General features: G+C 43.4%; 1 protein-coding gene across 1 annotated transcript; it reads right to left on the reverse strand.

Annotated features, from left to right (window-relative positions):
- Positions 1-349: 349 nt before the first annotated feature.
- Positions 350-12760, reverse strand: LOC115135319 (NAD-dependent protein deacetylase sirtuin-1-like). Its single transcript, XM_029669886.2, has 9 exons — positions 12262-12760; positions 11705-11776; positions 11321-11562; positions 10300-10452; positions 4263-4410; positions 3575-3654; positions 3211-3394; positions 2286-3071; positions 350-2128 (listed from the first exon to the last, which is right to left on the reverse strand). The coding sequence occupies exons 1-9, from the start codon at positions 12629-12631 to the stop codon at positions 1830-1832; spliced, it is 2334 nt and encodes a 777-aa protein (XP_029525746.1). The 5' UTR covers positions 12632-12760; the 3' UTR covers positions 350-1829.
- Positions 12761-13023: the final 263 nt, after the last annotated feature.

The following is a 13023-nucleotide window of genomic DNA, read 5'->3' on the forward strand; positions in this document are numbered from 1 at the left end:
GAAAGGAGGAGATAGCAATCCAAATAGGAAATGAATGGAGGAACGTGTAACGCCTTACCAAGCAGACTGTCGACCAATTGCGTTCACGTTGTCATAGTGCGTCACGCGGTTACTAAACGAATCGTCACACAATCTCTTCTCTAGTGCCGCGCTCAAAGGTATCTCTGGTGTGGCTTGAAGCAACGACTGACGTATCGTGACAGTGGTCGTGCTGACAGCGTTCCCCAAACCCTTCCCGTTGTTCAACTGGTCATTCAGTACAGCACCGTTCCATTGGACGTTCCACAACGCAATGTACGCAGCCTAATATTAGAATGACATTATTTTGACAACAATAGTTTGACACATGCCATTTTGACCGAATTTTTATTAGTAATTTTAGACAAAAACACAACTCTTTCTGTGTGACTTTTGCAGGCATAAGAACTTTAAAAACATAGGCCTATACTGTAAATACAGTATACATTATCAATTAAATACAGGCAGTCATATTTACATAAAGGGTAACCTCAAATGAGACTATGTGCTATATTATGGCCTATTTGTTGGTGTATGGTGTTATTAAACCAAATATAAATATAGCAGATACATTTTTAAAGAAAACATGAAAAATAAATGTTTTGATGTAAAAAATAAACACTGCAGAGCATAACAAAAGCCGACTCTCACACATCAGCATACTGATTATAATAACTCTTAAATGTAATTGTAATCATCTTAGTTCAACCATGTAAATGTTGTCCCTCCATTTGTGTAAAACCAGCTCCAATGGCGCTGCTGCAGTATCTGAACTGCATGCACTTACCTGTGGTGGTCTTCTCAAACTAAACTTGGGACATCAAATGTCAAATAGCATGCAACTCTCATATCTATATCCATTTTCTACACAACAGTGTGTTGTCACACCTTGTGATAAATTAGACTATTTCTGTGGTGTTCTCATGAAAATAAGGAAAAGGCCTACTATGAATGAACATTTTAGCAATTTAACTATCAAGCTCAAAACAAAACAAATATTTGAATTTCATTCGAATGAGTTGCTTAAAAGAGTAAATTTGGCTCATATTAAACATATCCCAGAACACTTGTATAGCTCTACAGGGTCTGTGTTAGGGCTGGACATTTCTCAGGAAAGAGTGAATAGGAGACAATCAGTCACATCGACCAAATAGCTCATACAACCGAGGAAACATGAACAAACGCGTCAAACTGCTGAACAGGAAGAAAAAAAAGTGACATTTGCTCCAATGAAAGCTCATTGAACACAGATAAGGCTTTATGTTTGCACAACGTATAACGTTTTCAATTTCATTTAGAAAACCATCACCTGCTCTTTGCTGAGTATGTCTCTTACATGTTACAAAGTACAAAAATAATAAAAGCTTGACTGTAAAAAGTAGCTGCCAAATATCGTAAGGAAAACAATGCCACCGCTCAATATATTCTTTACACTTCAGGTGGTGGGTAAGTCAAAGACAAGGTTTTTAAGATTTAATGCAAAAACTGTTGGGTGTATGGGGGGGGGGGGGAATTATTCTTTGGTCTATGTTTTTTTTCTGTTGCTTTCTTCACCATTAACCTTCTGAAGTGGATTGGTTGAGTTGAGCTGCTGTTTATTTAATTGTATTACACAAAACGTGTAAACAAACCACCTGCAGCTTGTTAATGTGGTCAGACAGAAGACAACGAAGAACTAATTTTCAGCACATGCATGCAAAAGTATCAATGCAATCTAGACTTTATGAAAAATGTATAATATGAGGTGCTGTGGGTGGACAAAAATATACAAAACAAATATTTGTAAAAAAGACTGCAAGTGCTTTGTTTTTCTAAAGGTCTGTGGTGTTCTGGACATTTTTGTCTGTACTCTCCATCTGCTTCACACTCGAAGTGCCCTCGCAGGCTTGCTTGTGTGTTACTATGTCAATGAGGCAGCCCTCGCCCTCCTCTGCTGGTGTGCTCTGGTCCTCCTCGGCATCGCTGTCTTCTTCCTCGTCGTCCTCCTCCTCCAGGCTGGAGTCCTCACTGTTGCTCCCGCAGGAGCTGGATGTCTCGTCCTCCGAGTTGGAATACACTTCTGCCCCGTGGAAGATGTAGTGATTTGGTGCTTGGAATAGGTATTGAGAAGCTGGGAGAAAAGACATTGAATTTAGGATGAAGTTTACAATATGGAAACACGTTTTGTCATCATAACATGACAAGACGTATTATCATCAAAAGGTTGTGGAAAAATAATTTCACAATTTTGCACAAAATCTGAGGTAAATTAACACTTCAAATTTTACTCTCAAGGCGCTTGCTGATAGGACTTCGACTGATTCGACTCATCCAGCATCGTCGGCGAACTTCAAGGTTGACATGTTGGTCATTTAATCCAGAGGGTTCTTCCCTTTGCGTGTCCGCTGACGGAGAATCTGAAATCTCCATTCTCTCCTCATTGGGGGACTGAGTCTTTGAACAAGGCTCTTCTGGAGCCTCTGGGACAATCTGCACTTTTGGACTAGGCTCTAATGGCACTGCATCGAATTCAAGAGTGTCTTTCGGACAGGGCTCTGTCGCTACTCTGTTGACTTCCAGGGTGCCTGTGACATTCTGAGTCTTTGGACAGGGTTCTGTTGGTACTCCAACTTCAAGCGTGTCAGAGACAATCTTTGTCTTTGGATAGGGCACCGATGGTACTCCATCGACTTCAGATGTGTCTGTGTCATTCTGCGCAGTCGGACAAGGTTCTGTTGGTACTCTGTCGCCTTCTGGAGTGTCTGTGACCGTATGAGTGTCCGTCTCCTCTGAGGCACCGAACGATGAGTCTGTGTGACGGGTCTTCTGTTCTTCTTCTGTTGGCTTACTGTGAGTGGACAAGGCCTCACAAGGTGTCTGTGACCGCGGGGGTTTCTCTGTGATCTCACTGAGTCTTAAGGAGTTGTAGCACAGTTGCTCAAAGTCTCCGCCCAACCGATGGCAGAGCTCGTTAACGATGACGTCACAGTCCCCAAGTAGCTCCACGTCAAAGTTGAGGTGAGGCAGCTGCTCCCGATTAATCAGGACTTGAGGCACTTCATGAGGAATGGAGGCTGGATGGAAAGAGAGTTCACCTGTTACACATGCATAGCTCGAGATCAAGACTAATACTGGTAATAACATGATAACATTGGTAATAGCATTGCTCATCTTGGGCATCTAAAAAACCCACACATTTTATTTTCAACATACTTGGGATGAGAGCCACAGGTCGCACTTTCAGTGAGGACCCAATGACGATAAGGAGGTCCACTTCATCCTTATCCTGCTTCATTGCTCTGTGGAACAGTTCTGGAAGATTCTCTCCGAAGAAGACAATATCTGGCTTCATGATCGCCAGGGGAATATCTCGACACCGTGGACAGTGAGGGACAACCTAGAACAGATATTTGTATTCAATATGAAAACAAAAAAAATAAATGACAATTCAGCAGACTGGATGCTACTGTACAAGATAGGCTGATAACTTCAAAATGCCACAAGTCTGTCCAACAGTATACATACATTCACAGATTTGACACTGGTGAATATTAACAGGAACCATTCTTGCCAATACCTGATTAAAAATGTCTTCCCTTACAGCCTCACAGTCAACCTTGTGTTTACAGATGAGACAGGAAGCGGTTGCAAAAGACCCTGAAATACAGAGGAGTTTGTGGTTAATATTAGACCCAGAACCATAAAACACTTAGCATAGTATGATATGTTTGGCATAGTATTATATGTTTGACATAGACAGAGTATACAAAATATTAGGAACACCATTCCATGACAGACTGACCAGGTGAAAGTTATGATCCTTCAGTGTAGCTGAAGGGGAGGAGACAGGTTATAGGACTTTTAAGTCTTGAGAAAATGGAAACTGATTGTGTGTGTGTGTCACTCAGAGGGTGAATGGGCAAGACAAAACATTTAAGTGCCTTTGAACGGGGTATGGTAGTAGGTGCCTGGCGCACCGGTTTGAGTGTGTCAAGAACTACAACGCTGCTGGGTTTTTCACACTCAACAGTTTCCCATGTGTATCAAGAATTGTCCACCACCCAAAGAACATCCAGCCAATTTAACAAATGTTGGAAGCATTGTCATCAACCTGGGCCATCATCCCGTTTGGAATGCTTTTGACACCTTGTTGGAGTCCATGCCCTGACAAATTGAGGCTGTTCTGATGGCAAAAAAGGGGATGCAACTCAATATCAGGAAGGTGTTCCTAATGTTCTGATCACTGTGTATATTACAGTATGTACCATGACACTGGATGATCCTCTGAACCCCAGCCACTTGTTCAAGAGTGTCAATGTTTTGGGTGTAGTTGCGTAGTAGCTTCCCATGTTTGCCCAGCATAGATATGAATTTGTGACAGGGCGAAGGTTGGAACTGTCCAGGATAGATCTCCTACAAGAGAGCAGAGCAATCATAACCATCTCGCATACCAAAACAAGTGATAGTAATCATTTAATCTAATATACTGTATCAGTCAGAAGTTTGGACACACCTACTCATTCAAGGTTTTTTTGACTGGTACTAATACACACACACAAAAATACACACTCAGGGTCCAGTTTATTAGGTACACCACCCAGTTCACAAAAAATGTCTCACTCCTGCAGACAGTGAGTCACGTGGCCGTGGCTTGCTATATAAAGCAGGCAGACAGGCGATTAGGGTTTACCAAGAACGGTGCGACAAACAAACATCCAGTCAGTGGCAGTCCTGTGGGTGAAAACAACTCGTTGATGAGCGAGGTCGAAGGAGAATGGCAAGGATCGTGGTAGCTAACAGGCGGGTTACAAGCAGGCCAATAACGGTGCAGTACAAGTGGTGTGCAGAACGGCATCTCGGAACGCACAACTCGTCGGTCCTTGTCACAGATGGGCTATTGCAGCAGACGACCACAACGGGTTCCACTCCTATCAGCTAAAAACAAGAAAAAGTGGCTCCAGCGGGCACGCGATCACCAACACTGGAAAAACATGGCCTGGTCAAACAAATCCCAGTTCCTGTTTTGTAATGCTGATGGCAGAGTCAGGATTTGGTGTAAGCAGCACGAGTCCACGGCTCCATTTGTTTGGTGTATATGGTACAGGCTGGTGGTGTAAAGGTGTGGGGAATGTTATCCTGGCACACGTTAGCTCCCTTGATACCATTTGATCAATGTTTCCATGCCCCGAAGAAATCAGGCTGTTCTGGAGGCAAAGGGGGAGGTCCGACCCAGGACTAGATGGGTGTACCTAATAAGTTTCCACTGTATATATGCACAGTTGAAGTCGTAACTTTACATACACCTTAGCCAAATACATTTAAACTCAGTTTTCCACAGTTCCTGACATTTAATCCTTGTAAAGATTTCCTGTTTTAGGTGAGTTAAGGATCACCACTTTATTTTAAGAAGGTGAAATGTCAGAATAATAGGAGAGAGAATTATTTATTTCAGCTTTTATTTCATTCATCACATTCCCAGTGGGTCAGAAGTTTACATAAACTCAATTAGGGGCGGCAGGGTAGCCTAGTGGTTAGAGCGTTGGACTAGTAACCGGAAGGTTGCAAGTTCAAATCCCCGAGCTGACAAGGTACAAATCTGTCGTTCTGCCCCTGAACACTGTTCCTAGGCCGTCATTGAAAATACAAATTAGTTGTTAACTGACTTGCCTGGTAAAATAAAATTAGAATTTGGTAGCATTGCCTTTAAATTGTTTAAACTAGGTCAAATGATTCAGGTAGCTTCCCACAATAAGTTGGGTGAATTTTGGCCCATTCCTCCTGACTGAGCAGGTGTAACTGAGTCAGGTTTGTAGGCCTCCTTGCTCACACACGCTTTTTCAGTTCTGCCCACAAATGTTCTATAGGATTGAGGTCAGGGCTTTGTGATGGCCACTCCAATACCCTGACTTTGTTGTCCTTAAGCCAGTTTGCCACAACTTTGGAAGTATGCTTGGGGTCATTGTCCATTTGGAAGAACCATTTGCGACCAAGCTTTAACTTCCTGACTGATGTCTTGAGATGTATCCACATAATATATAGCTTCAATATATCCACATAATTTTCCATCTCATGGTGCCATCTAATTTGTGAAGTACACCAGTCCCTCTTGCAGCAAAGCACCCCCACAACATGCTGCTGCCAACCCCGTGCTTCAAGGTTGGGATAGTGTTCTTCGGCTTGCAAGCCTCCCCCTTTTTCCTCCAAACATAACAATGGTCATTATGGCCAAACAGTCATATTTTTTATTTCATCAGAACAGAGGACATCTCTCCAAAAAGAACCATCTTTGTCCCCATGTGCAGTTGCAAACCATAGTCTGGCTTTTTTATGGCGGTTTTATAGCAGTGGCTTCTTCCTTGCTGAGAGACCTTTCAGGTTATGTCAATAAAGGACCGGTTTTACTGTGGATATTGATACTTTTGTACCAGATTCCTCCAGCATCTTCACAAGGTCCTTTGCTGCTGTTCTGGGATTGATTTGCATTTTTCGCCCCAAAGTACATTCATCTCTAGGAGACAGAATGCGTCACCTTCCTGAGCGGTATGACGCCTGTGTGGTCCCATGGTGTTTATACTTGCTTACTATTGTTTGTACAGATAAACGAGGAACCTTTTTATTTTTTTTACCTTTATTTAACTAGGCAAGTCAGTTAAGAACAAATTCTTATTTTCAATGACGGCCTAGGAACAGTGCCTGTTCAGGGGCAGAACGACAGATTTGTACCTTGTCAGCTCGGGGGTTTGAACTTGCAACCTTCCGGTTACTAGTCCAACGCTCTAACCACTAAGGTACCCTGCCCACCTTCAGGCGTTTTGAAATTGCTCCCAAGGATGAACCAGACTTATGGAGGTCTACAATTTTTTTCTGAAGTCTTGGCTGATTTCATTTCGCTTGACATCATGGGAAAATCAAGAGGCACTGAGTTTGAAAGTAGGCCTTGAAATACATCCACAAGGTACACCTCCAATTTACTTAAGTTAAAAGGATATTTGACATCATATCAGAAGCTTCTAAAGCCATGACATCATTCTCTGGAATTTTCCAAGCAGTTAAAAGGCACAGTCAACTTAGCGTATGTAAACTTCTGACAATTCATTTCAGAATTGTGATACACCGACTTATAAATTAAATAATGTCTGTAAACAACCGACTTGCCAAAACTATAGTTTGTTAACAAGAAATTTGTGGAGTGGTTGAAAAACTAGTTTTAATGACTCCAACCTAAGTGTATGTAAACTTCAACTATATACACTGCTCAAAAAAATAAAAGGCAACACTTAAACAACACAATGTAACTCCAAGTCAATCACACTTCTGTGAAATCAAACTGTCCACATAGGAAGCAACACTGATTGACAATAAAAGGCACATGCTGTTGTGCAAATGGAATAGACAACAGGTGGAAATTATAGGCAATTAGCAAGACACCCCCAATAAAGGAGAGGTTCTGCAGGTGGTGACCACAGACCACTTCTCAGTTCCTATGCTTCCTGGCTGATGTTTTGGTCACTTTTCAACGCTGGCGGTGCTTTCACTCTAGTGGTAGCATGAGACGAAGTCTACAACCCACACAAGTGGCTCAGGTAGTGCAGCTCATCCACGATGGCACATCAATGCGAGCTGTGGCAAGGTTTGCTGTGTCTGTCAGCGTAGTATCCAGAGCATGGAGGCGCTACCAGGAGACAGGCCAGTACATCAGGAGACGTGGAGGAGGCCGTAGGAGGGCAACAACCAAGCAGCAGGACCGCCACCTCCGCCTTTGTGCAAGGAGGAGCACTGTCAGAGCCCTGCAAAATGACCTCCAGCAGGCCACAAATGTGCATGTGTCTGCTCAAACGGTCAGAAACAGACTCCATGAGGTTGGTATGAGGGCCGACGTCCACAGGTGGGGGTTGTGCTTACAGCCCAACACCGTGCAGGACATTTGGCATTTGCCAACACCAAGATTGGCAAATTCGCCACTGGCGCCCTGTGCTCTTCACAGATGAAAACAGGTTCACACTGAGCACGTGACAGACGTGACAGTCTGGAGACGCCGTGGAGAACGTTCTGCTGCCTGCAACAACCTCCAGCATGACCGGTTTGGTGGTGGGTCAGTCATGGTGTGGGATTTCTTTGGGGGGCCACCCAGCCCTCCATGTGCTCGCCAGAGGTAGCCTGACTGTCATTAGGTACAGAGATAAGATCCTCAGACCCCTTGTGAGACCATATGCTGGTGCGGTTGGCCCTGGGTTCCTCCTAATGCAAGACCATGCTAGACCTCATGTGGCTGGAGTGTGTCAGCAGTTCCTGCAAGAGGAAGGCATTGATGCTATGGACTGGCCCGCCCGTTCCCCAGACCTGAATCCAATTGAGCACATCTGGGACATCATGTCTCGCTCCATCCACCAACGCCACGTTGCACCACAGACTGTCCAGGAGTTGGCGGATGCTTTAGTCCAGGTCTGGGAGGAGATCCCTCAGGAGACATCCGCCACCTCATCAGGAGCATGCCCAGGAGTTGTAGGGAGGTCATACAGGCACGTGGAGGCCACACACACTACTGAGCCTCATTTTGACTTGTTTTAAGGACATTACATCAAAGTTGGATCAGCCTGTAGTGTGGTTTTCCACTTTAATTTTGAGTGGGACTCCAAATCCAGACCTCCATGGGTTGATAAATTTGATTTCCATTGATCATTTTTGTGTGATTTTGTTGTCAGCACATTCAACTATGTAAAGAAAAAAGTATTTAATAAGAATATTTCATTCATTCAGATCTAGGATGTGTTATTTTAGTGTTCCCTTTATTTTTTTGAGCAGTGTATAAAATAACTCTGCAAAAAAAAGAAACGTCCTCTCACTGTATTTTCAGCAAACTTAACATGTGTAAATATTTGTATGAACATAAGATTCAACAACAGACAAACTGAACAAGTTCCACAGACATGTGAATAACATAAATTTAATAATGTGTGTGTTGGGGGGGGGTGCAAAATCAAAATTAAGTCAGTATCTGGTGTGGCCACCAGCTGCATGAAGTACTGCAGTACATCTCCTCCTCATAGACTGCACCAGATGTGCCAGTTCTTGCTGTGAGATGTCACCCCACTCTTCCACAAAGGCACCTGCAAGTTCCTGGACATTTCTGGGGGGAATGGCCCTAGCCCTCACCCTCCGATCCAAAAGGTTCTAGATGTGCTCAATGGGATTGAGATCCGGGCTCTTCACTGGCCACGGCAGAACACCGACATTCCTGTCTTGCAGGAAATCACACACAGAACGAGCAGTATGGTTGGTGGCATTGTCATGCTGAAGGGTCATGTCAGGATGAGCCTGCAGGAAGGGTACCACATGAGGGAGGAGGATGTCTTCTCTGTAACGCACAGTGTTGAGATTGCCTGCAATGACAACAAGCTTAGTCCGATGATTCTGTGACACACCGCCCCAGACCAGGAAGGGACCCTCCACCTCAAAATCGATCCCGCACCAGAGTACAGGTCTCGGTGGAACACATTCTTTCAACAATAAACGCGAATCTGACCATCACTCGTGGTGAGACAAAACTGCGACTTGTCAGTGAAGAGCACTTTTTGCCAGTCCTGTCTGGTCCAGCGACAGTAGGTTTGTACCGATAGGCAAAGTTGTTGCCGGTGATGTCTGGTGAGGACCTGCATTTACAACAGGCCTACAAGCCCTCAGTCCAGCCTCTCAACCTATAGCGGACAGTCTGAGCACTGATTGAGGGATTGTGCGTTCCTGGTATAACTCGGGCAGTTGTTGTTGCCATCCTGTACCTGTCCCACAGGTGTGATGTTCGGATGTCTCGATCCTGTGCAGGTGTTGTTACACGTGGTCTGCCACAGTGAGGACAATCACCTGTCCATCCTGTCTCCCTGTAGCGCGGCCTTAGTCGTCTCACAGTACGGACATTGCCATTTATTGCCCTGGCCACATCTGCAGTCCTCACGCCTCCTTGCAGCATGCCTAAGGCACATTCACACAGATGAGCAGGGACCCTACCCTGGGCATCTTTCTTTTGGTGTTTTTCATTAACAGTAGAAAGGCCTTTCCAGTGTCCTAAGTCTTCATAACTGTGACCTTAATTTCCTAGCGTCTGGAAGCTGTTAGTGTCTTAACGACCGTTTCACAGGTGCATGTTCATTCATTGTTTATGGTTCATTGAACAAGCACGGGAAACAGTGTTTAAACCCTTTACAATGAAGATCTGTGAAGTTACTCGTATTTTTACAAATTAGGGTCCTGAAAAAGGGACGTTTATTTATTTGCTGAGTTTATATACAACACTTTAAATCCACAAACCTTAGCAAACTTGAAAAAGGGCCTTGGGTCTCTTCTGAAGTACTCTATATCAAACATTGCTTGAGGGTCTGGAAGATCTGGGAAATCTATTGCAAGCCTTGCATAAATGCCATCTCTGGATCGAAAGTCTGGTATTCCACAAGAAACAGACACCTGAGGAAAAACAACAAACCATAAGTTCTAATACGGCAACTGTGAAAGCTATACAAATAGACACAGCAAAACATAATGTAGGGTGTCCAATTAAAAACATATTTTTTGACAAATGGCTTAAATATGTAAATTTTTCCAAACCTCATGTCTATCGTAATCCGTTCAAAAGGAAATTTTACCCTTGTATGATGGCCACAATTAGGGTGACTAAATCAGAGACCAGAAAAAAAATAACATTCTGGAAAATGTCATTGCGCCAGCAAGCTGGATTCTGTGCAAAAATGAAGGCTACTGGCTACCCGTCAGGCTCACTTTCCCCATTGAAATTGTCATCATTCTTCTCAAATCCGCAGGACATAAAACAGAGGTAAGATGGATATCGATTGAGACATGACATGTACTATTTTCATATTTTACTATACATTTTCCATTAATTAGACATTTGTTTTTCAAAAATGTCTCACATGAAATGGCAACAGAGCATATGTAGCTTTTCATATTCAAAGCCGTTTTACACTTAATTCAGCTCGGGTCATGCCAATTTGCGACCTGCAGAAACAAACTTGGAGGACGACGACCACAAAATGTAAAATCTTCAAAAGTTGTCACGAGAAACCTGCATCGCTATGTCAACAGAACTCGTTACTTATTGGATGTATTAGGTTACGAAGTCTAACTTTTGGCTATAATGTTAATGATAGGTTTGAGGAAAACCCCACTGACGATTAAGAATATGAATAATCGTACGCCTTGGTAAAAATGTATTTCATAACATAAGGAAGTGAAATTTCATCACCAAAGCACATTTTTACCCACTCTGAGCAGAGTGGTTGGACACCCTACTTAATGTGTTCCCTGCAATACATACTCCAGCACCAGTAAGCACAAGGATCTTTTTGCTTTCATGGAGTATCCGAACCACGTCCTCCAGGGTGTTTATGTCTTTCCGCTTCTTTCTTTTAGGAGGCTCCGAAATGTTGATGATGATCTGCCACAGCGTCATGTCATCCAAGTCCGGTGGAAGCACAGTCTCTGGAGGAAGTAAGTCTTTCAATATTGTTCTTGGATCAGTCTCTCTCATGATGTGTTGCTGGATAAAACTGTAGGAACCTAATTTGAGAAGAAAAAAAAAACATCAATACATTTAAATAGCTTAAAACATGTTATTGTATCTTGAACATGACCTGGGTTGCATTGAATTGTGTACTAAAACTGGTGTATTAAAAAATAGGGTTTATTTGTCATCTTGTACCTATCTGTGGTTGAGGTGTCCAGTCACTGGAACTTGCATGTGAGGATCGGTCATCATCCTCATTGACACCGTCTGGGGAGGCAAATGCATTTGGGTTTAAGCTCCTCATCATCAGGGTCAAGACACTCAGAGGACACGATGGGAAGTGATCGTTTTGTTGATTAATTTAATGAACAGTATCTACTCCGAAAACAACTAAATTATGGACTGTATTTTTGCATTCCTTAAAATGTGCAATAAAAACTAAAATTGCATAAAATGACTAGCCAAATAGCCAATGTTGATAGTTAGCTAGCTCTCCCGCTAAATGTAGTTACATTTTTATGGCCGGGTGGGTAAAAGCATTGGCTAATAAAGTCGTATATCTTGCGTAATGCACGCAAAGTTTGTTCGTTTCAAACTTCAGGCTGACGTGCTGCGGAGCTACCTAGTAGTAACTTAGTTACAAAGCTAGCCCAATTGGTATCCAACTAGGTGGAGCAATCTAACGTTAACCAGACATGCAACGATCGAGTGCGCCAAAAAACTTGGCATACTAGCTAGCTAAATTATCCTACCTGCAGGCTCCGCCGTGGGTCCAGACGCCTTGTCTAAATTCACTACACTTTCCTGAGGCTCGAAGACCAGCAGCCCATTGTCTCCGCCTGGTGCTGCTGCTGAGGCCTGTCCTACCGACATCACCGGCTCAATCTCCTTCTCCTTTGGCTGCGCAGAAATCGCCGCCGCCAAACTCTCACCAGCCTCTGGCCCATACGTAACTTGCTTAGTCTGAACAATTTTGAGTCCACATTCTATGGCCATGCTCATTTTGGCCTTTTTTGAATCTGGTTCTTCATTAGTTGAATTGCTGGAACTAGCTCCAACAAGGATATTCTCCCCGTCCGCCATCTTCAGCTGATAAAGCCGCTGTGTACTGTGGTAAAACATTCTTCCGCGGTCGACAGCTGGTTATTTAAATGGCGAATGTGATTCGCTCTCCACCAGTAGTTGTGGCGAAGAGTTTCTAAACCCAGAGGCGCAACATTGCGTGAGTTCCGGGAACTAATTGAGAAACAGAACCAACAAACCAGGCGGTGGTTTGGGAAGTCATTGACTGAAGTGCAAAATGTTTCCTCATTTGTTCATTTTCCCGAAATCTAAAGGCACACCCTAGATTCAATTTTATTGGTCACATACACGTGTTTAGCAAATGCTATTGCGGTTGTAGCCAAATGCTTGTGACCAAGTAGTTGAACATGTTATTACTCCAACGTCGTGAAAGTCACAAACAGACACGTTTTCATTTTCGTGAAAATAACTTTATATCGAAGGAGTGCATT

The sequence above is a fragment of the Oncorhynchus nerka genome, linkage group LG10 (assembly GCF_034236695.1).
Source record: "Oncorhynchus nerka isolate Pitt River linkage group LG10, Oner_Uvic_2.0, whole genome shotgun sequence".
Taxonomy (NCBI): domain Eukaryota; kingdom Metazoa; phylum Chordata; class Actinopteri; order Salmoniformes; family Salmonidae; genus Oncorhynchus; species Oncorhynchus nerka.